This window comes from Podarcis melisellensis (assembly GCF_964234715.1).
Source record: "Podarcis melisellensis genome assembly, chromosome: 9".
Classification (NCBI taxonomy): domain Eukaryota; kingdom Metazoa; phylum Chordata; class Lepidosauria; order Squamata; family Lacertidae; genus Podarcis; species Podarcis melisellensis.
In genome coordinates this window covers 875,645-899,710 of record NC_138541.1, presented here as the reverse complement: position 1 = coordinate 899,710, position 24,066 = coordinate 875,645, and the positions used below count along the sequence as shown (strand labels likewise).

Here is a 24,066-nt window from a genome sequence, read left to right as displayed (position 1 = left end):
ACAAGCCATGGTCCAGAAATCAACAAACCATGGCTTCACAATGTGGTTTTTGTCAGAAAACCAACCTTGGTTGGCCTTTTAGGCTGGGTTAAACATACCACAGGGCTTAGAGTGATGTGTGAAGTAGGATACAGAAAATATTCAATATCAGAATGCACAGAGGAGAATATTTGGCTCTAGGCTAGATGCATCTTTGTCTTGATCTAAATTATGGGTTTCAGATGCAGACGGGAGCCCATCCGATGTGCACCTGACCCTCAAAGATGCAGACGCGCCTGTAGAGCGCAGACCCCATTTTGGCCATGGAACTTATAGCAGCAGATCAGTAGGTTCTTATGCTTGCACAAAGCTTGTACAAAGATTCATGCACTTCGATTACCTCTTTGTTGGTGACTCCTGGGGGCAGAGTCCCATGTTTATAATCCTCCAGCAACTGCACAGCTTCTTTAAGACGACTCTGCACACAAACAACAAGCAGAGGTGAGAGTTAGCAACAACTATTCCACAAAGGGGGGGGGGCTACAGTTCACACCAGGTGTCAAGAAACTACCCAGGGGCACCAGCTAACCAAGACAGCACAGTCACTTAGCTGAATTTTAAAAGTGAATTTTCTGTCCTCAAGGTCTAGTTGTGGCTTTGGCCGTCTCACAGGCAGGATGCTCTCTGCAACCAGGTGGACTAGGAAAGGGGACCCTGGAAATGCCAGCTCAGCACAGGAACAGGACAGGCAGCACAGGAAGCCCTTTGGGGGAAGGCATGGGAGTGGGGGGGCAGTTTAAGATACTGAAATCACCCCCGGGCCCAAGGAAGACCTCAGTTACACAGTTCCTGAAAAATCTCCCTCAAGGAAGTCCACTCAGGTCCTAAATTAGATATATGTTTTACAGCAAGTTCTGTTACTGGAAGAAATTACGCAAGTTGTGCAAAACTACCCAAGTATTTTCATTTGTCTGTCTGTTAGTTTAGAAGAATCTTAATGAACCAACTCATTAAAAAAATCAAGGTGATATGCAGTAAAATCATTAAAACATCATAAAACGTTAAAGTATTAAAATTCTAGAATCATAACATATGGAAGAAATGACCAACACTGAATCAAATTAATTAGCTAAAAATGCTTGGCAAAACCAATCCATTTTCAGCAAGTGAAGCAACATCAGGCCTGTCAGGTGCCTGCCTGGTTTCCATGGGGGAAATGCCGTACGGTCATATACAATTATCAAGAGGTCCGCTGCCCTGACAGCCTCAAGGGTAGCAGGTGGGCAACGTGATCTCCTGAGAAGTCCTCCTGTCCCCTCCTGTCCCCTCCTCTCCTTCATCCAGCCAGAGATTCAAAGCGGTTCTTCTTGAATCAAACAGCGTAAGAATGCAATCCTTGCCTCAGTCAGCACTTGGGGCAGCTCGAAGCAATGGATTTATAACTGAACAATTTCCACTGAAGAATTATGCTAAATGTAAAAAAACGATGCAACACAAAAGTTCAAGTTTGAACACTGCTGTTGCTTTATCAAAGTTTATTGCAAGTTTTGAAGAAAAGGCCTTTTTGGAAAAAGAATCCAATTGGCTCCAAAGGTTTTGGCTTCTGCAGCTACTGGAGCCCCTCAGAAGGAAGAGACCTTCTCTTTGCGTTCTGCCACCCAGCTTGCTCCTTCCTCAGGCTCCCAATAATTGCACGGAGATCTCTTTCTTCCTTTTTCATTGCAACATCAAAGCAGCTTTGCCATTTGCTTGGGAAACTGCAGAAAAGGGCGCCAACCTGAGAGCTGGAGGTGCAGCAGAGAGGGGGCTTTTTAGAGAGCTAATGAGAGGAGACCCCCCCCAACTCCCCATCCAGCCAACGCGCTCACTAGCCCAAGACATTCACTGCTGGCTTTTCATCAGACCAAAACGATAAACTGCAATGCATCTAGTGCTATCACGTCCTCCTGAAAGCTAGTTATAGAAAAATTGAGATTCTGAACACAGGACGTTAGTTTACACCAAGTCAGAGCAATGGTCCCTCGGTACCCCGTGCCTGTGGTCTGCCACTGCACTTTGGCCCAACCTTTGGTGGACTTTCAAATGAAAGAACATAGGAAGAGCTAGCCATGATCCAGGGTGATGGGAGTCGTAGGAAAGCTTCCCTTGGTCTACGCTGACTGGCTCACCTGGACACACAAAGCGTGCTGCCTTGGAAGAGCAAAGAGATGGCAGCCAGGAGACCACAGGTCATTCCGTCCCATGAAAAGGGCCAGTGTCCTTATGGCATCTTGCTCACTGCGTATGGGCGCCATTAAGCATTAGCCCAGAATCCAAGCCTTGCTGGACCTTTGAGCAAGGCAGAGTTTTCATGCCAAGAGCCAGAGCATTCCAGTGAAGCTGGCAACAACAACAACATTTATTTATGTTTATACTCCGCCCATCTAGCTGGGTTTCCCCAGCCACTCTGGGCGGCTGACAGAATATCTAAAATATCACAGCCTAGGACCCTCGTACCTACGGGACCGCCTCTCCCAATATGCCCAGCGGAGGAGCTTAAGGTCCATAAATAGCAACACCCTAGAGGTCCCGGGCCCTAAGGAAGCCAGATTAGCCTCAGCCAGAGCCAGGGCCTTCTCAACACTGGCCCCGGCCTCATGGAACGCTCTGTCACATGAAACCAGGGCCCTGAGGGATCTGATTTATTTCTGCAGGGCCTGTAAGACAGAGTTGTTCCGCCTGGCCTTTGGCTTGGAATCAACTTGATCCCCTTCCCCTCTTTCCATTTTCCTTTCTCCTTCTGTGACAGATCTCCTATTTAGGGACTTCCCTGGCTTTTTTCTGGCCCATGTAGGACCAGTCTGGATAGTTGGCCTTGGAGAAGACTTGACGTTTTCATCCCCAAAAACGTTTATATCTGGTGTTAGCCGCCCTGAGCCTGGTCTTGGCTGGGGAGGGCGGGGTACAAATAAAAATATTATTATTATTATTATTATTATTATTATTATTATTAAACAGAATAAAGCATCAAACATTAAAAACTTCCCGATACAGGGCTGCCTTCAGATGTCTTCTACAAGTTGTATAGTTCTTCTGGCAAGAGCCAGAAGCCACACGCTGGTTGCCGTTTCCGCCTCCCTCTGGCGCCTCCTAAGCGGACATTTGGTCCTGTGTGATGTCACTCTGCCCACAAGAAGCTCAGAATCATAGAGTTGGAAGGGACTCCTGGGGTCATCTACTCCACCCTCTGCAATGCAATGCTCGCTGGCCTCCAGAACGGGGTTCCCACACCAAAGCAAGTCTGGGGTGAGGGGCTAGGGCAAGGAGGGCACGTGGGCATCAGGAACCCGTTCCACCCTGTTTGCGGCAAAGACAGACCCCTCCGAGAGTCCTCCTGCCTTCCGAGGCCACCACATCCTTGGGGGCAAATCCTTCAGAGATTAGCACCGCAAGCTGTTGAGCCTTTCTTTGAAGGAAGACTAATCGAAGACTAATCCGCAGAAGCGAGATGCCAAGCACATTGTACCCAGACATACAGCAATATTCCAGTTCCGTGCCGGCCGGGGAGATCAGCTTCCTAGAAGGAATGCAGGAGGGAATTAAGCAACGCTTCCTCTGCACTCCAAATAACAGGCTCTGCCTCTGCAGACAAGTTCCTGAAAGGCAGCCACAACAGTCAGAAGGGCAGAGGGGGCACTGTTGGGACCACCTGGATGCAGCAGTGATCTGGGCACTGAGTTGGAGGCTGCAAGGGCTCCCAGTTGGGAGTTGGAGCAGGTTCAGGGCTTGGAGCTGAGTGCTGAGCATGGGGAGAGCATCGCCTCCAAGGCCGCTGGACAGCAGTCGCCAGAGAAACCTCCAATTTGCCCCCATGCACATGCAGAGAGGAGGGTCAGGCAATGAGGCTGCCAGGGCCCACCACGAGCATCCTCCACACCCTCTGCAGAAAGGGAGGCTCCTCCCTGCCCCACGGCCTGTTTAACCAAGATAAACTGCAGCGTGGTTGCTTCCCTCCAGGAGAAACGTCAGTAGCAAGTCTGGATTTTAATTTTCGCAAGGAGGGAGGGCTGGGATGGAGCTGAGAACCTTGCTGGCCTTTCCTTCCCTGCCACAAAAGTGAGAATATTTTCCTCCCATTTAAACCAGATGCAGCTCCCGAGACAAAATACCTTTTAAAAAAAAGGCATGGAAAAGTTTGCAATGAAATAAAAGGGAGTGAAAGAGACCAGTTGACCCAAGACCTGTAGGAGGACAGCCAGAAGCCTGCCCCCGACACACACCTAGATTTTGAAGGACTGACAATCCTTCTGGTGCTGTTTGTGCCCGTGCTGAGAGAGAGGCAAGTGAGTGGACGGTAACTAAGGAGCCGAGGGAAGTGACCCAGTTCCACACAAAAAGCAAAGCAAAGAAGAATGGTCTACTTAGCATTCGGGGAGCTCTTTGCACTTGCTGCTGGTATGTTTTCGATGCCGGGATTACCTAGCAGGAGTTGTTCTTCTTTGCAAGGGATCTACATGCCACACTGTGCTCCTCTGAATGGAATCATGGGGGGGGGGGTTTGCAAATAAATGAATGGCCCTGTCCTCTGCCGCCCCCCCTCCCCACCCACCTTGACTGAGGAATCCTTTGTCGTCGCTGTTAACAACAACCCTGGCCAAAGCCAATCGTTCTGAATAGGACAAATGGCACATGCAAACCATGTCCAATCTCTGCTTCAAACGTTTGTACGTTACCTTATCCCTTCTTTGGCACCAGGGAGTCAGAAATAAAACCCGAATGGACGAAAAGGACCAGTCCAGACCAGAGAGGGTTCAGCAGAGGACGGAGCTGAAAAGAAGCAGCAGGGGCTCCCACTTCCGGGGGCTGCTTTTGGGACAGGGTCCAGGTTCTGGCAGTGCCAGCAGCCGCGAGGACGCAATGTTCGCCAGCAGCAGGACTCCCCCTTCAATGGAAAGGAGGTGCTGGGCTTTCTTCACCCTCTTCTCTCCCTGCAGGTGGCCTGGGGGCTGTATCAAAGCTGCCAAGCCCCTCCAGGAGCCCCCCAGGCCTCTGCTGAGGACGACTCTTTCTCCACTGACAAGCACCGAGGGAAAGGAGAAGCTGCCAGGCTCCTTTGTGGAACTGTGTGTGTCTTCACCACATTATTTAAAATTTATATACCGCTAGATTGTAAGAAAACCAAAAAACCCAACCCTCAAAGCAGTTTGCGACAAAATAAAACAACAAAATCAATAATAAATTACAGCAAACATAAAAAATTTAAAATACTTGTTGTTGTTTAGTTGTGTCCGACTCTTCATGACTTCATGGACCAGAGCACACCAGGCACTCCTGTCTTCCATGCCCCAGAGATCAGCAGGCCAGGCAAGGTGGGCATCTCTCTCCCTGCCCTTCTTTTCTAATTAACCTGGTTGTTGTTTAGTCGTTTAGTCCGCCTCTTCGTGACCCCCTGGACCAGAGCACGCCAGGCCCTCCTGTCTTCCACTGCCTCCCGCAGTTTGGTCAAACTCATGCTGGTAGATTTGAGAACACTGTCCCACCATCTCGTCCTCTGTCGTCCCCTTCTCCTTGTGCCCTCCATCTTTCCCAGCATCAGGGTCTTTTCCAGGGAGTCTTCTCTTCTCATGAGGTGGCCAAAGTCTTGGAGCCTCAGCTTCAGGATCTGTCCTTCCAGTGAGCACTCAGGGATGATTTCCTTCAGAATGGATGCATTTGATCTTGCAGTCCATGGGACTCTCAAGAGTCTCCGTCAGCACCATAATTCAAAAAGTTAAAATACTAAAACAGGTTAAAATTCACACCAGATTACTAAGCATCCGGAAAGCCTTGTCTCAACAAGAATGTTTTTAGCAGGCGCCGTAAAGAGTACAGCATATCAAGTGGCAGGGAGTTCCAAAGCGCAGGTGGCTCCTCCCAAAGCTACTAGCTTCTTACAAATGCAGAACGGGTATTTTAACAAGTCTTATTTTGTATGTGTTTTAAAAACACAGGGCACCAAATGTTATCAGTTGAAATCCTCTACCTTAAAATGGTCTGGGCTCTTGTCCTTCCTACATAGGTTCCAGGATAAATTCAGCTTTAGCTAGATTCCCGAAGGTCAGTATTTCTTGATACTTAGTATTAATTGATTGTCTTATTCTGTTTTATTTTAGTGACTGACAGCTCTTTGCTTAGCTAACTTGTACTGTAATAGCATTGTGTTTTGTTTACTAAGATACCCAACTTTTGTACGTTAAGAGACTTTAAGCAGCTGGCTTAGGCTGCAATCCTACACCTGGGGAGAGACTCATTGAACTAAGTGGGACTTAGTAGAAATTCATAGGATTGCACTGAAGTACCGTATTTTTCGCTCCACAGGGTGCACCGGACCATAGGACGCACCTAGTTTTTAGGGGAGGAAATAAAGGGGGGGAATTATCCCCCCCCAGGTCCAGGAGCGGCGGCAAGATTGCGCGCAACCTCGTCGCTGCTCCCAGAGCCTGCGGGGCTAGGGACGGGGGAAGCCCGAGCTTCCCTCGGCCCCCAGAACCGCTGCGCTCCGAAGGCTTGCGGATAGCTGCCTGAAGCCTGGAGAGCGAGAGGGGTCAGTGTGCACCGACGCCTCTCGCTCTCCAAGCTTCAGCGAAAGCCTGCATTCGCTCCATAGGCCACACACACATTTCCCCTTCACTTTTGGAGGGGAAAAAGTGTGTCCTATAGAGTGAAAAATACGGTAGCCTTTCCCTTAATGAATTTAGGAACTACGAGTAACTGTGTAGTGTGGGGACCTGTGAACCACCCTGAGACCTGCGGGTATAGGGCAAGATTTAAACTCAATAAATAAATAAATAAAAGTAAGTGTGCCACTGGAGGGCCCCTGCGAAATAAGCACCTCCAGGGGCCCTGAGAGAGAGAGAGCCAGACCCCAGCATCCAGGGGAGGCAAAGGGAACCCACTTGAGGCCATGATCCTACGAGGCCCACATGCAGCAGGCAGGAGGCTCCCCTGTGCAAACGGCATCAGACTTCTCCAGCGCCTGCCGTGCTCAGGCCAGTGGTCCAGAGAGATTGTCTGAGAAGGCCAAGCAAAGACACATCCTGTTCCCTTCTGCTCTCGGCTGGCTCAGCCGCCACAGTCCCTGCTGTGCGTTAGCAGCAATCTGTCCAAGGAAATGTCACATGGACCAAATTAGCTTCGCAAAAATATCCGCTGATCTCCTCAGCTACCCCAACAGAGTTTCATTACAAGCAATTAAAGGCCTAATTTTAAGCCCTGTAGTCTCACACCTGCCAGGACGTGGGCACGGCTTCCGCCTGCGCCAGGGAACTTGATCAGTTCGGAAAGTTGGAAGTTTTGCACTGCCAGGGCGACAAGGGAGAAAGAGGGCAGTTGCAGCTTCATTTATGCATCTGTCAGGGATTCCATAGCTGAGAGGGAGGGGAAGGAGGACTTAGCCCCCGGGAGAAGGTCGCAGAGGCAGCCAGACCAAGCCAGGAATCTGGTCCTCTAGTCTAGAATCCCCTCTGACGGCACAACACCAAACAGCTCCTTGGGAGATCTTTGGAATTAAATGTTTGGTGTATGAAAGAGCATCTCAACCCAACTACCGTTGCACCGATCACTTGATGGCTCTGAGCTGGATGCTTTAGTTGAGATTCCTGCATTGCAGGGGGTTTTACTAAACAGGCCTTGGGGTTCTTCCCAACTCTACGATTCTCTGATTGTTTGAAATTGCACGCACAGCCCAATTCATCCAGATAAATACCTTGCTCAAAGAAATGCTTGTGGATAGATGATGCATGCCTTCAGATCTGGGTCCAATCTGCATGCAGCTCCAGCAAATGTGCCTGGGTGCAGAGGCCTGCTTCTTGCTCTGGTACATGAATGCTTCCCAAACCCTTCCATCTACTTAAGAAAAAACCTACCACGGACAACGAAAGAGAACAACTTTCAGTGAGATTTGCATCCCATTCTGATGCACATTTGCTCAAAAGTCCTGCCACGCCAATGTGCAGAAAAGGCTGCAACATGAACAGCGCACTTTCCCCCGATGGAAGCTGGTGCTGACTTTTTCAGGTATGGAATTGGTTTACCGTATTTTTCACTCTATAGGATGCAATTTTTCCCCTCCAAAAATTGAGGGGAAATGTGTGTGCGTCCTATGGAGCGAATGCAGGCTTCAGCGATAGCAACGTAAGCCTCCGAAGCGCAGAGGGAGCACTCACTCCGTGCTCCAAAGGCTTCACGTTGCTTTCACTGAAGCCTGGAGAGCGAGAGGCGTCGGTGCATACCAACCCCTCTCGCTCTCCAGGCTTCAGGGATAGCTGTGCGCAGCCCCTCCGGCAGGAAGAAGCCGCATGGGGCTATGGTTTCTTTAGCCCAGCACAGCTTGACCCAGGAGGGAGAGGTTGCGTGGGGCTAAAGAGGAAGGCAAAGCAGCCAGCAGGATGGATCCTTGGCTTGTGACATAGCCATGCGCAACCCCTCCGGCAGGGAGAGGTTGCATGCATCCTGTACACTGCTCTTTGGGGCTGGGGGGGGGGGGAAATAAGATTATTTTTCTTGATTTCCCCCCCTAAAAACTGGGTGCGCCCTATGGTCCGGTGCGCCCTATGGCGCAAAAAATATGGTAATTGTTGGACGTTTGTTGTTTTTAACGATTTGGTCGATTTCCAAACTTGATTGCACGTTCCACGGGGAACTGCCCTGTGTCAGGTAAACTACAAAATAAATAAGCACATTTCTTTCTAAGCAAATAAATCCTTCGCTGGTGCTTCTTTATCTTTCTTCAGCAGCCCTTCAAACCTCTTCACATCCCACTTATGACCTTGCAAAGGAGCCATTCGCCCACAGAAAGCTTAGTCAGCCCTCAAGTATCTCTGGTCACCTGAGCTGAATCGTGACTCCAGGCTCACTTTGCATGCAGCCAAGCTTCGATGTAGTCCAGCCTGTGCTCCTTGTTTTTTGCTCTGCGTTTTCACCTGACCTTCCATGATTTCTCTCTCTGCACTGACGTGGGTACACAGAATTGCCAAATGAGCCACCCCACGAAGGGGGCTCTGGTCCCTAGAGGTCTTGTGCTGCAAGAAATGTGCTTGGCCCCAAACAGGAGTCTTGTGGCCAGACCAGAAAACTGTTGCTGCTGCTGCAAGAATCTGCTTCATCAAAAGCCTGGCGTGGCGTGAGACAGAGATGGGTTCCAGTCCGGAAACCCTTATGCCACTGCCAACGTGTCTCCTGGGTGCCAGAAGGCTCTTGGTGGTTTTTCCAGCCTACACGACATCAGGGATAGGGAACCGGTGGGGTGGGCCCCATACATTGCTAGACTACATTTCCCATCCTTGCTTAGCATTGGCCATGCTGGCTGCTGGCCTGTTGGGATTTGGAGTCCAAGAACCCCTGCAGAGTCTCCATTCCCCCACCCAACATGGAAGAAGAAGGAGAACTGCAATCTGCTTTCCACATGTAATGTGCAATGGAGACCACCAGCCATTTCTCCCTGGTTCCTGGCTTTCTTCTCCTGGCCATTATTTCCTTTGCGAGCCCTCCAGAACAGGAACGCCTGCACACCGGCAGCCGCAGAGCACCAGGAGGGAGAAAGCGGCTGGGCGGCGAGGGGGAATCCTCTCCTTCAGGCTCTGCAGTCGCTGCCGCCTCATTTCTTGGGCGAGGCACTTCTCCTTAATTTTTGTCAGTTTACTCACTGCAAAGTGCAATTATAACATAATGTAATACTTAGTGCCTACCTCACAGTGAGGATTAATTAATGTTTGAGCAGCACCTTGGAGATGTAAAGTGCTAGTTAAGTGCTAAAGCAGGCTCCCTAACGACGCCGGCTCTTAAGTCACGTTAACACCAGGATGGGGGAAATGTCAAAGCAGCAGAAAGAAAGGAACGGCCCCTTTGTGCAGTACAGGAAGGAGGGAGGTGGATGGTCAACGCCTTGCCTCCCAGCTGCACGTGCCCCTGACCCTCCCACCCCACCCCCCCGAACCACATGGGACACACAATCCTCCCGAAAGCGCACGGCAAGAATGCAGAAAAGCACAGCATTCTCCAGACACAGAGGCAGAGTGGCCCACTCTCTCCCAACGGGAGGAAGCAACTCTGCAAGGGAGCTGTCTTGAAGGCAAACCCAAACCCCAGTGCAGCACTCTTCTGCTGAAAGGAGGGTGGGCAAAGGCCTCTCGCTGCCTGGCCAGGTGTCACCAGTTTCCAAAAAGAGTGCAAAGAAACCCAGGCGGCTGCCTTCTGGTTGGGTCAAATTGTTGCCCCATCTAGCTTAGCCATACTATGTAAGAACATAAGAAGAGCCTGCTGGGACAGGCCAACAGCATTCTGTCCTCCGAGGGACCAACCAGAGGCCTTTTCTACAAAGCCCACAAGCAGGATTCGAGTGCTGGTCTGGCACCTTAAGGTGTATAATGATATAATGAATAATGTATAATGAAGGCAAGTGCCGCATTTCCTGGGGAGAGCAGTCCACAAGCAGGGAGCCACTGCAGAAAAGGCCCTGTTCTCGTGTTGCCACCCTCTGGACCTCTCACGGAAGAGTCTCTTGAAGATGGGCCTAAGAAGACGATCACGAGACCCAGGTAGGTTCATACGGAGAGAGGCAGTCCTTAGGTTACTGCAGTCCTGAGCCATGTAAGGCTTTATAGTTCAAAACCAGCACTTTGAATTGGACCCGGAAACTAATTGGCAGCCAGTGCAGCTGGACTGTAAGATGCTCAAGCCGTCTTGCCCCAGTGAGCAACCTGGCTGCTCAATTCTGCACCCGTGAAATTTTCTGAACCGTCCTCAGAGGCAGCCCTACGTATAAAACGTTGCCACACAAGGGGCTCACCCCAAACGGATCTGTGTGGGGTTTGGAGCTGCATTTGCCTTGGCTGGGAGAGGATCCCCTTTCCCCTGCTCCCGTTCACCTTCCTGGAGGCTCATGCAGTTCTCAGGCCAAGCCAAGGCGTCCCTGCTACAGCACGTCTCGCCTTCCACAAGCATCCCTGAAAATTGATTACAGATTTCACTGCAGCTTGTGTTTCATAAACGAAGCCATCATCGCCGGCATTACACCCTCCGAACAGCAGTTTTCTCCGCTGCAGTTCTCTCGGGCGGGGGCCCAAAGAGGCTCGCAGGAACTCATCCTATCCATCTTATCCGCCTGCTCTCAAATTAAGCCAATCAATTGTGGAAGAAGCACAAATAAAATCCCTGCCGGGGATGTTCTCAACCTGGCGTGCAGAGAATTGGACTCTAATACGCTCATAAAGTAAATGGTCAGTTCAGGAGCCAAATTGTCTGCGCAAGAAAAGGCTCTGGGATGGTTGCTTCAAAGCGGCAGCTGCTCAGGCAGCCAGGCTGCCTCAGGCAGAAGAGGGGCAGATAGAGCTGCAAAATACTGAATCTGAGCAGGAGGGAGCCAGAGCGGGGTAGTGGTTAAGAGCACTGGATGAGGACCAGGGTTCAAGCCGCACTTCAGCCCTGAAGCTCAGTTGGTGGCCTGGCCGGTGTCGCTCAGTCTAACCTTCACAGGCTGGTTAATATGCGGAGGGGACTCTTCGGAGAGCCAAACATTGAGAAAACTCTGTTAAGAAGTGTGTCCGCAAATACTGAAAGTTTTCTCCCAAAGCTTGTCATAGAAGGAAGAAACCAGGGTGGGAAGAGAGACAGCTATTGTGAGCGGCAGGTCTAGCTTCCAATCGGGGGGATGATTTTGCCAGGGCTCCGCAGTCACAGAGCTTGGAGGAAGGGATGCTGCAGTGACGTATTGCAGAATCATAGAAAGCTGGAAGGGACTCCATGGGTCATCTAGTCCAGCCCCCTGCAGAATCTCAGCTAAAGCATTCAAGACAGTTGGCCACCCAACCTCTGCTTAAAAGGCTCCAATGAATAGTCCATAACCCCCCAAGGGAGGCAGTTTCACTGTTGAATAGCAGTCCGAAAGTTCTCCCTGATGTTGAGTCAGAATCTCCTTTCTTGTAGGTTCTGAGTCCCACCTTCCAGAGCAGGAGAAAACAAGTGTGTTCCTTCTTCCATGTGGCAGCCCTCTAGGCATCCTCTCTCCTCTCAGTCTCCTTTTCTCCAGGCTAAGCGTACCCAGCCCCTTCAAGCGCTTGCCTTTTGGACCCTTGGTTCTCTTGGCTGCCCTCCTCTGCACACATTCCTGCTTGTGGCACCCAGAACTGGACACGGGACTCCAGGCAGAATAGAATAGCATGATGACTTCCCTTGATGGGGACGCTGGGCTTCTGTACCGCCTTGCTCTTGTCTGTTCTGCTAGTTCTTCTTGTGTCTCTTCCCTGGAAAGCGCAGGCCACTCAGGTCATTCTGCCTCGGTGTCGCCTTCCCACACAGCCATGCCTGTCAAGTCAGCTTTGCACCTGGTTTCTGCAACATTTCATGCCAACCGACCACAACACAGGCCTGAAGCTGCTTCTTGCATTCGCCATTACTTCTTTGCCCTTGCCTGCATCCTTCTGAAATGTTGCAGGCTCTTTCTTTCTTTCTTGTTTGCATTTCCTTTTGTTGCCCACAAAAGGGAGGGAAGCAAGTCCCTTTAAGTCGCCCCCCCGCCCACTCTCCTTTTAAAGGCACCTATTTGTCTGTAACTTGGCAAGTTTCTCACCCAGGAAGGCCTCTATGATTTATGCCATCTCCAAACACGCACTCCTACTAAGAACTTCCACTGAAGAAGATGCAACGCAGTCCCTGGAGGCTCAGGGGGTTCGGAGTGGCTTTTTTCCTGCTCCAACTTTTGGACAGAGATGCTTCCTCAGCCACTGTACACATGCTCTGGTAACTTCCTGACAGGAATACTGCAACACATTCTACGTGGTGCTGCCCTTGAAGACGACTCAAAAACCTCCACCTTGTCCCAAATGCAGCAGACAGATGACTGGCGGGGCTTCCATTTAGATCTCACGTCACCCCTGATTTAAAACAGCTGCATGGGCTGCCTGCTTATACCCGAGACCAATTCAAGGTACTCATGCTGGTGTTCAAAGCCCTAAATGGCTCAGGCCCCAAAGACCTGGAAACCTGCCTCCTTCCCTACAGACCCTCTCAGGTGCTAAGATCAGCACCTTTGGTGCTGCCTTCAGAGGTTGGGGAGGGTGGCCAGGGAGGAGAGGGCCTTCTCTGTGGTGGCCCCTGAACTGTGGGACTCCCTCCCCACAGAGGTCTCTCTAGTACCTTCATTGCACAGCACAGGATGCTGAAGACCCATCTCTTCACCCTCTTCAATATATACTTGAGGTGTATATTTTTAGGACCTGCATTATTTCGGTATATTTATATCGTATTGCTTTTTATATTGTGTAATATTGTGTCTCAGATGACCACAACACCTGAAGCCAGTCAGATCCTGCACCCACAGCAGTGACCAGAAGAGAAATGACCGCTGAGAGGAGCCCAGAGAGAAGAAACTGCAGCAGCCCAAGCGGTTGCCTTCCTCTGCCCCAGATGCAACAAAACATGTCTGTCCCATAGCAGTCTCTACAGCCACAAAGGGGCTGCAACCTGCCAACGGTTTGACCTCACCCCCAAAGTTGGATTCCTCCATTGTCTCCCGAGACAGCTGGATGCCAACAATATTAATGTTGGGTTTTAATTGTTATAAGCCGCTCTGGGTCCTTAGGGTGAAGGGCAGGTAATAAAATGTAAGAACAACAAGAACAACAAGAGTTACCATGTGGTGGAGTTGCTCCTGCTCAAGGTTCCAGACAACCATGGACTCGTCCAGGATTCACCCACCCACCCCGCCTATTCCCCTTCCAGCCTGGTTTTCCCTCAAACAGCTGGCATAAGCATGCCCAGTTCTCACTGGTGCCCTTTTGGGGTTTCCCAGATTTTTGTTTAGTTTAGTTTAGTTTCGTGCTTCTGCACATCTTGAAGTGTCTCCCCACATACCTCCTGGCACCTGCACAGAGTTCCCTCCATGTTGGCTCTGCAAGGCCAGGCATCGGAGCTCATAGCTAAAACATATGATTTCCTAGGAGCATGGTAGCATCATGTTCCGTGCTGCAGATCATATTTGATTCTCTTGCTAATTATGCTGTTTTAAATGTGCATTTTTGTGTTTGAATTCCTACAGCAATGTTTTCCCTTGAAATGTTTAAGATTTATTTTTTATTAATTTTGCTACGTTAAACGTGAATTCTATAGCTGATTTCCTTTGTAAAGTTTCATTTTGAAATATTTAAGATAATGTTTTAGTTTCTTGTTAAATACGTTGCTTTGAATGTACAGTCATACCTCTTGTTATGTTCGGTTCAGGTTACATTCTTTCAGGATATGTCCCGCGGTGACCCGGAAGTAACGGAACAAGTTACTTCCGGGTTTCGCTGCTCGCGCATGCGCAGATGGCGCAAAATGACGTCACGCACATGCGCAGAAGTGGTGAATTGCGACCCGTGCACGCGCAGACGTGGGTTGCATTCTGCTCATGTTTCGAATGGGGTTCCGGAACGGATCCCGTTTGCAACCAGAGGTACCACTGTATACCTTATATGTGACTTTCTTCAGTAACGTTTTGTGCTAGATTGTTTTATTTCATGTGGGTTGTAAACTGCTTTGGGGTTGTTGATTTTTAAACATATAGAGTAGTACAGAAATGAAATGAATCACCATCATCGTTTTGAAGACGAGGCCGGAGAATTACCCAGCAAACACACGCATGCATGCTCACACATTACCTCAGTGACAAAGAGGGTGCGGGGGTCAATGATGTCCAAGAAGTGTCTAAACCTTCCGTAAAACGAAGTCTGCAAAGACAGAAAGGCACAGAGCTCAGACATGGCGGAAACACAAGGCATTCTTAACCCACCCACCCCTCTCACTGCTGGAAATGCAGGAAGGGGGGCAGCTACTTCCCATCACTTCACGCTGAGGATGAGAACAGAAGAGCCTTTCAGGATCAGGCCAAAGGCCCATCCAGCCCAGCACCTTGTTCTCATTGTGGTTGAACAGTTAGTTGCCTGGGGGAAAACAGCAAGCAGGATTCGAGTGCACGAGTCCTCTCCCCCCCCTCCTGTGGTCCCCAGCAACGGACATTCAGAAGCTGACTGTGGAGGCAGAGCAGAGCCATCGTGGTCAGAATAATAATAAATAAAATAAAATTTTATTTATATCCCGCCCTCCCCAGCTGAAGCCGGGCTCAGAATGGCTAACAATAAAGCTAAAACAGCATTCTAAAATCAATTCATTTTAAAATCAAATAAATGGCAACCATTGGGCTAGAGTTCTGTGAGGATTAACAAAGGAGAGGGTCAGGTGTGTCCTGGCCAAAGGCCTGGTGGAACAGCTCTGTCTTGCAGGCCCTGCGGAAAGATGTCAAGTCCTGCAGGGCCCTAGTCTCTTGGGACAGAGCGTTCCACCAGATCGGGGCCATGACAGAAAAAGCCCAGGCTCTGGTTAAGGCCAGCCTAACCTCTCTGTGGCCTGGGATCTCCAAGATGTTTTTGTTTGAAGACTGTAAGGTCCTCCATGGGACATACCAGGAGAGGCGGTCCCGTAGGTATGAGGGTCCTGGGCTGTATAGCCATCAATAGCCTTCCCTTCCATGATGACACCACTGGGAAAGCTGCCAGCGTACGGCAGGAGGGACAACGACATTCTGCCTTGGTCAGACCACACCTGGAGTCCAGTGTCCAGTTCTGGACACCACAATTTAGGAAGGATGTTGACAAGCGGGGTGGTGTGCAGAAGAGGGCAACTGAGATGGTCAAGCCTTGAAGGAGCTGGGTACGTTTGGGCTGGAAAAGAGGAGACTGAGAGGAGATATGAGAGCCATCTTCAAATAACTCAAGGGCTGCCCCATAGAAGAGGGAGAAAGCTTGTTTTCTCCTGCTCTGGAAGCTGGGACCCAAACCAACAGATTCAAGCTACAAGAAAGGAAATTCCGACTAAGCATTAGGAAGAACTTTCTGAGGGCAAGAGCTATTGGACAGTGGAACAGGCTCCCTCAGAAGGTGGTGGACTCTCCTTCCTTGGAGGATTTTAAGCAGAGGCTGAATGGCCACTTGTCAGGGGTTATTTACCTGTGATTGCTGCATTACAGGGGACTGGACTAGATGACTCTTGGGGTCCCTTCCAACGCCCCAATTCTATGACTCTAAGCAGGATGCTCCTACTAGCTGCCAGGCACTGTGAAGCATAAGTGGTACAGTCCTCACCCACCCAACCCCAAACAAGCGCCACAGTCCCCCTCTGCGTGAGCCACTTGGGAGCGTTCTGACTCCGGGGTTCCTGCACGTCTCTTCGCACAAAGAACCGCAGTGACATTCGTTCCCTCCCACGCCCAGACCAAGCATGGAGAGTTGAGAGGGAAAACTCTGTTAAATCAAGCAGCTGAAAAAAACAACCACCACCATTATAATTGGTGTGGAACACCTCCGGCTTCTCTCCCCCTCACACGAACAGCTTTGGCTCGCTTACAAACAACAAAACTAATTTTAAAAAATCTTTTTATAAAATAAATTAGTTTTGAGCAGAGACGCAGCAGAAGACAAAACAGTGCCTAGTGCCTGTCAGGATGAAGCCTACTCTGATGGCTGGTACAGCTCCCTGTTCTACGCAGCATGGAGGCTGCTCCTGCCGCCTGGGCCCTTCGCCCCCAAGCCCACCCTTGCCATCCCAGCCCCTGGCCCAAAATGAAAGGCATTCCTCACACTCTGAAGGGTGCCCATGGGTGCGTTTCACTCGGCCATTTCGTGAGATCCCTCTGATCACGACCCTAAGTAGCTGGCATCCCCAGCTGGCACCAAAGGCCTGGCCATGGCCCTAGGGCAGGGGGAGACCCCTGGATTTCACCCCCAGACTCAGGCAGAGGTTCAGAGGGTGGGAAAGCAGCACTGGGCTGCCCACTCCCGCCCAGCCTGCGGAGGGTCTCCTGATCGATGCATCACAAAGGAGTCCCTCCCGTTTCATGTCCTGCTTTGAGAATGAGCGAAATAAGCAAGCCTGGCTCCACCTTGAGCCTTACCTGGTCACAGCCATGCCACCAGCCTGTCTCAGTGGGAAAGGGGAGAGGCAGGGCTCGCCCCACCCACCGTGCTTTGCCCAAAGGCCTTCTGCCCATGAGCTCTTTCTGTGCCAGCTGGTCTTGGTAACTGACAAGTGAGTTTGCTTTCCCCCCCTTCCCTCCTTGTCCTTCTCCCTTGCGGGCCATGACTAATTCGCCAAGTCTCTCCAGCGCAGCATAAGCACTCTTGAATCTCAACCAGAAGAGTCTTCAAAGCACAGCATTGGGTGCTAAATCTGCCCAAGGTGGTTCTCCGTCCACAACGGACCTCCTGACCCTAACCAGTGGGCATTTTGCAAGTACAGTGGTACCTCGGGTTACAGACTCCGCTAACCCAGAAATAGTACCTCAGGTTAAGAACTTTGCTTCAGGATGAGAACAGAAATCGCACAGGAGTGGCGTGGTGGCAGCGGGAGGCCCATTAGCTAAAGTGCTACCTCAGGTTAAGAACAGTTTCAGGTTAAGAACAGACCTCCAGAAGGAATGAAGTTCTTAACCCGAGGTACCACTGTATTCAAGCCTGGAGGCAGGGCAATGCAATGCCAAAGCCAGTCACCATAGTTTTCTGCGCATTCCTCCCCCCACCCAAAGGTCTGTCTGTCACCTTTTCAGGGATATCTGCAAGGGCCTGGTGTGGAAGGAAAACCTCTTACAACTTTTCTGCTCCTGGGCAGTCTAACCAAAGCTAAGTGGCGTAGATCAGGTATACTTCTAATCTTTACATTTCATATTGCAGTGTGTTGTTTCTGGGGCACAATGGAGCTCCCAGGAGCAGGGAGGCCCAACTGTGCCTTCCAAAAGACTTAGCCTCCGTGTAGATTTCCCAAGCAGCTGCACGGCACGGCTGCTTCTCCTGGAGGCTGCCTCCTTTCGCTCCTCAATACAAGCTTCCGCAGGCAAGAAAGTAGGTCTCCTCGCCCCAAGAGGCCAAATATCCTTGTTTTTGGAGATGGCGGTGAGAGCGGAATCAAAGCAAAAGCTCTGTGCTGCCAGGGCTGCTTGGGATCTCAGCAGGCACTCGGGTGAATGCTGAAAGGGGTAAGAAAAAGGACTTTCCATTTGTGCGTTTGTTGCCCAGAGAAGAAGCCGCTTCCACGAAATGGCAGCCACAGGACAGGGTGTGTCTCTTACAATTCGACGGGGAGGGTGAGTCCTTCCAGGACTTGTTTTAGGGATGCAACTGTACTATCAATTCCATGCTGTTCACTACCATGATACTTCTTCCTAAAGTTGGCAGTATGGAGTGTTTTGCAAATAGTAATAAATATCCCACACCTGCTAGGACAGGGGTGGCCTGACTCTAGCCTCACCCTCTGCCTTTGCTTTGTTCTAGAATCCTCATGGGTCCCAAACACATTTTGAGGTCCCAGATCAAGAATGGACACTTGGCTCTTTTCACACTGAAGGCATAACTAACCAGCACCCAGAGATTCTAATTTGAGAAGCACCTTGCAGGATCAGGCCAAGGTTGCCTAGTCCAGCACTCTGCAAAAATCCAAGGAACCAGCTAGTCCTAGGTGAATCTGCCAGAAATGGGCCAGTGGTCTTCAGCAGCAGCACGCCCTGGCGCAATGGGTCCATGTGCCTGGCTGTTAATCAGAAGGCTGGTGGTTCGAGCCCACTCAGGGACAGCTGTGGGCAAGATTCCTGCACTGCGGGGGGTTGGACTAGATGACCCCCAAGGTCCCTTCCAAGTCTACAATTCTATTATCTATGAGCCCTGTTGAGCCTGTATCTCACCCCCTGCACTAGGTGGTCATAGGCAAGCCCATAATTCTCCCAGCTCCACCTCATACAGGGATAACAACACTGACCTAACTTTTATTTTAAGGATTATTGCAATGATGTACATGATGCGTTAAGCACACACTCAGAATGCAACACACCCACGGGAAGGGCTATTGTTCTTCCCTGCACCAGAACCACTGAGGTTAATGGCACTGGGACCAGCGCACTGGATTTGGGCTCAAAGCCCTAAAAGGCAGGAAGAAGCCAAGACTTAACTGACCCTCCCGGACTGAGCTAACCTCTCTTCCAAGAAATAAGCAACTCGCAGCCATTCCACAGCAGCAGGAACACTAAAGGAGCTTGCCAGCACATGAAAACCTCAGCGATGCTACAAGGTCCTCTTCCCACCTTGTTTATCAGAAGGAGGGTCAGTGTTGCCCAGGCATAGGCAATCTCAGCCCTCCAGATATTTTTAGGACTACAAGTCCCATCATCCCTGACCACTGGTCCTGTTAGTAGGGATCATGGGAGTTGTAGTCCCCAAACATCTGGAAGGCTGAGTTTGCCTATGCCTGGTGATGCCCAGTGGCCAGAGAGCTGAACACAGAGGCATCTGCATTGCCCCCAGACTTGGAAGTTGGGCATGAATTGCATCTCATGTCCAGTTCCCCATCTGCAAAAAGGGAATAATGATGGTCTATGTCCCAAGGCTCTTGTGATTCTTTTTTAAATAAAAAAATCTATACTTGGCACATTATAAATCTTCTTGTTAAATAAGTTGGCAATAATAAATGGCATTCAATTATCCCTTGCACTTCTCACAAACATGAACTTTCTCCAGTTAAATCTATGAAATCTAAGAGCCACATCCGAGCAAGTTTTGTCTAATCCAACCCACCACCTCCCGTGCGATTTGCTCTCCGTCCTGGTTCCACCTTTTCAGAAATCCAAAAGATGGAAGTGAAAATCCTTCACAGCCCCGGCTGGTGGCCGGTCTACGTGCAAGGAAGGTTTTCAGCTGCCCTCCAGAAAAGTCGGGCAAAGGACCAAAAGAAGCCCAGAGCGAGAAGCAAATAGTCCTGTGTGACGAAAGGAGGGTTGTCTGAAGGAAATTCACCAGGTCCTTTCAGACATTTCAAGGTCAGGAGGAAATGCCTTGATGTTCTGAGTGATCCACTTATTGCATTGGGACTTTGACCCTACAGGGCAACACGGCATTTATGAGCATATACTAACCGAACGTTAGGCACAGTTTGCTGGAAGCGTCTCCTAAAAAACCCTCCTTGCTGTGAATAAGGCAATGGCTGGAGCAGCGGAGGCAGCATGGAGGCTCAGATGCTGAACCCCAATTCAGGAACAGAACTCAGCAAAGATCTGTCTATTATGAACAACCACAGGGGGACTTGTTCAAAGTGCTCTGGGAGCAGTTATGGGCATGGATCCCAGGGTAGCTCCCTGCCCCCCCCCCCAAATACTAAATAATGAGAAATTAGAAATTCACCAGCAGCAGAATGCAATCTCTGCCTGGAAGGCACCCCTTAACCCTTTGCTGCCCTGCACTGATTTGACAGGGGCAGGCTGGGATCTTTGGCAAGGTTGCAGAGGATGTTGGGGTACGACTCTCCCAAATAAACGTCCTTCTGCAACCTTGAAAAGCATTGGGAGCTTGAAAAGCTATGGTTTGAACATCTGCTTGGGGCTGCTTCGTGGGCACATCAATGCCTCCGTGCCATTTTGGTTGACTAAATAAAAGCATTGTCCTATACGGGTGTATAAACGATCCCACTAAAGGGACTGCCAAGCTCTCTACCTGCTACCTTTTTCTTCCCCATTCCTCTGCCTTCCCATCAGAAAGCTATTCCTAATGTTTAGGCAAAATCTCATTTCTTGAAATATAAATAAATAATAAATTGTCTATTAGCACCTTATAGACCAACTAAGCTTGTTCTGGTATAGGCTTCCGTGTGCATGCACACTTCTTCAGAGACTGCAGGTCTCCTTTCTTGGATAAGGACGGATAAGGCAACAGCGCTGGCAGCGAAGTTCCAACTGCGAGGGTTTCAGAGAGTGGAAAGTGCCTTGGGAGCAACGGAACAGCACCCACACCCTCCGCCAGCCCCCGGCCGGATCTGACCAAGTCCGGGCTCGAGACCCCCATTTCCAACAAAGGCTCCAGAAACGCTTCTGGCCGCTCACAAGCTGCCTTCGCCCGGAGAAACACTGTCGCAGGCCGAGACCCGCTTAAATGCCCGACGGCCCCCACCCCCCGCTTCCAGCAACGACGTCCGCACCTTGTGGCGGGGAGTTCCGCCGGCCGCCGCTCTCCGCAGGCGAGAGCCCAGCAGAAGCCCCGCCTCCAGCCCCGCGAGCGCCAATCAGGGCTCGGCGTTGGGAGCCAGCGAAAAAGGGCGGGAATTCAAGCGGGCGAGTGGCGTGGCCCAGGCCCAATCAGCGCCGGCGTTGGGCCGCCGAGGGGCGGGGCTTGCTGAGGCAGGCGCTTCTTCACCGGTGACCCCCCCCCCTCAGAGACGCCCCCCCCTCCCCGCTCCCCTCCGTCGGCCCTTCGCGACGCGGCGGCGCCCACCTGCTCGAAGCGAGGCCTCCCCAGCTGGAAGGGCGGGAAGCCCGCGCTCTCCGCCATCCCCTCACGGCGCCACGGGCAGCCTGCGAGTCTCCTGCGCCGCCTGGCCCCGCCCCCTCCGCCGGCACCGCCTCCCATTGGACGAGGCCCACCGCAGCTCCCGCGAGGCATGCTGGGGCGGGTAGTCCTTCGCCGCCGAGAGGCGAAAGCGGGAGGAGCATGACGGGAAATGTAGTCCCGCCTGACGACGTCGCTCCGCCCCGCGCTGCGCGAAAGGAAAGGTGGGAAATGTAGTTTCAAGGGAGGAAGGGAGCCCCGGCGTCGCGCAGCTGGCCCGGCGAGGAAGAGGCGGCATCAGCCGGAGGAGGAGGGAGGCCGCGCTGCCTGCCGGAATCAGGGGCCAGGAGTGGGAAGGGACCCCCAGAGGTCATCCAGCCCAACCCCCTGCAGTGCAGGGATGGCAGCTCCAGATTCCCTGGCTGGCAGCCGCTGCTTGGAAACCTCCCCAAATCTCTTTTCTGGTTAGAGCAGCTTTGGCATCTCATTTGGAAACCAAGGACCCAGAGTCTGGAGGAAGAATGGGGAGGCACACAATGCCAGGTGCTTGACGTTTCCACAGTCTGTCATCAGCTGGTGTTGGTCCACTGTGCTTCATTCAGTCCAGGGTCAACGCAGCCGCCTACCAGGAGATTTTGGAGCGCAGACGAGCTTTATGGGGATGCTGACTTCATTTTCCAGCAGGACTTTGGCACCTGCCCACACTGCCAAAAGTACTGTACCAAAACCTCGTTCAATGCCCATGGGATTACTGTGCTTGATTGGCCAGCAAACTCACCTGACTTGAACCCCATAGAGAATTGCTGAAACAATTAACAGAAGTGGAATACAAAAAGGAAGGTGTGAGGAGGTCGTTGAAATAAGCGAATGAAGGATAGGATGATGAAATTGTATGATGTGTTGTAAACTGTTTTTATTTTGTTGTGTTAGTTTAATATGTTAGTGTTGTGTGGTGTTTTTGTATTGTATTGTCTATTTTGTTTTGTAATGTCTGTAATGTTTAAATTGTTGGAAAAGTAATAAATATTTTTTTTTCTTAAAAAGAGAGGATCTATGGGGCATTGCCAAGAGAAAGATGAGAGACATGAGACCGAGCAATGCAGAAGAGCTGAAGGCTGCTGTTGAAGAATCCTGGTCTTCCATAACACCTCAGCAGTGCCACAGGCTGATCGCATCCATGTCACGCCGCATGGATTTCCATCACTGCCTGGAAGCCTCCGAGGAAGGAGAGCCCACCCTCCGGAATGTGGAATGGTCTCTTTAAATTTGAAGGTTCATTATTGGTCCACAAAATGTGTATTTCTTTAAGGGCCAGAGCAAATAACGTGACCTAGTTTTACAGCTGTGAAGCAGTATAGCAGGTGCTGTTAAGGTGTGGTAATTAAGCTGTTGGGTATAGTATATAAAAAGCAGCACCTAGCTCTCTCGGTACCCTGGTGGATGGGTCATGCTTATTGATATATTATAATTAATGTAAAAGGAGTTTTTGTTATTAAAACCTAGCTAAAAACAAAGATGAGGGTGAAAGAGGAGAGCGCAAAATATGGTTTGAATCTCAACATCAAAAAAACGAAGATCGTGGCCACTGGGCCCATCACCTCCTGGCAAATAGAAGGGGAAGAAATGGAGGCAGTGAGAGATTTTACTTTCTTGGGCTCCATGATCACTGCAGATGGTAGTGATGTATGGAAGTGAGAGCTGGACCATAAAGAAGGCTGATTGCCGAAGAATGGATGCTTTTGAATTCTGGTGCTGGAGGAGACTCCGGAGAGTCCCCTGGACTGCAAGAAGATCCAACCTCTCCATTCTGAAGGAAATCAGCCCTGAGTGCTCACTGGAAGGACAGATCCTGAAGCTGAGGCTCCAAGACTTTGGCCACTTCATAAGAGAAGACTCCAGGGAAAAGACCGTGATGTTGGGAAAGATGGCGGGCACAAGGAGAAGGGGGCGACAGAGATGGTGGGACAGTGTTCTCGAAGCTACCAGCCTGAGTTTGACCAAACTGCGGGAGGCAGTGGAAGACAGGAGGGCCTGGCGTGCTCTGATCCAGGGGGTCACAAAGAGTTGGACTAAACAACAAGAAGTTTTACAGCTGTGAAGCAGCTGCTGTTAAGGTGTGGTAATTAAGCTGTTGGGCATAGTATATAAAGAGCAGCACCTAGCTCTCTCGGTACCCTGGTGGATGGGTCATGCTTATTGATATATTATAATTAATGTAAAAGGAGTTTTTGTTATTAAAACCTAGCTAATGGTTTTAATGTGTGGTCTCCCCAGCACGCCCTCTGCAGTGCAACTAATCTGCAAATAGCCAACACAGAATAGCGGAAAACACGCTCCCTCCATCTTCCGTGCACCCAATCCTCTTTATTTATTTATTTAATCATCTTTTTATTTGGTTTTCAAAAGAAAGGGAAATAAAATAATATCTACACAAAAAAGCGGTACAAAAGGAGCCACAGGAGCAGCAAGGATCCCAATTGCTGAAAACTGGAAAAAAGGAACTCTGCCAACGTAAAGGAATGGCAAGATAAATGAACTTTTCCACGATATTCTAATTTTTCGAGGTTCACCTGTACTTGTGATTTTTAGGATGGGGGCGTTTTGTGTTTTGATGCCCCACTTGAAGGCTGCCCCTGCCCTTCCTCTCAGTCAGCAGCAGAAAAGGGCCAGAGAGAGAGAGAAACGGGAAGAAAGCCGGAGCCGCTGAGAAAGTCAGCAAAGGGATTATTCCCTTTGGGGGGGT

General features: G+C 50.5%; 1 protein-coding gene across 3 annotated transcripts in view; it reads right to left on the bottom strand.

Annotated features, from left to right (window-relative positions):
* Positions 1-21,374, bottom strand: part of SFXN5 (sideroflexin 5) — an 81,759-nt gene extending 60,385 nt beyond the window's left edge. For all 3 annotated transcript variants that reach the window (XM_081925283.1, XM_081925284.1, XM_081925282.1), the window contains exons 1-3: positions 21,270-21,374; positions 14,631-14,699; positions 380-457 (exon numbers count right to left, since the gene is read on the bottom strand). In XM_081925283.1, the coding sequence (XP_081781409.1) occupies positions 380-457; positions 14,631-14,699; positions 21,270-21,326 (204 nt within the window). In that variant the 5' untranslated portion in view covers positions 21,327-21,374. The remainder of the gene's footprint in view (positions 1-379; positions 458-14,630; positions 14,700-21,269) is intronic.
* Between the last annotated feature and the right edge of the window lie 2,692 nt (positions 21,375-24,066).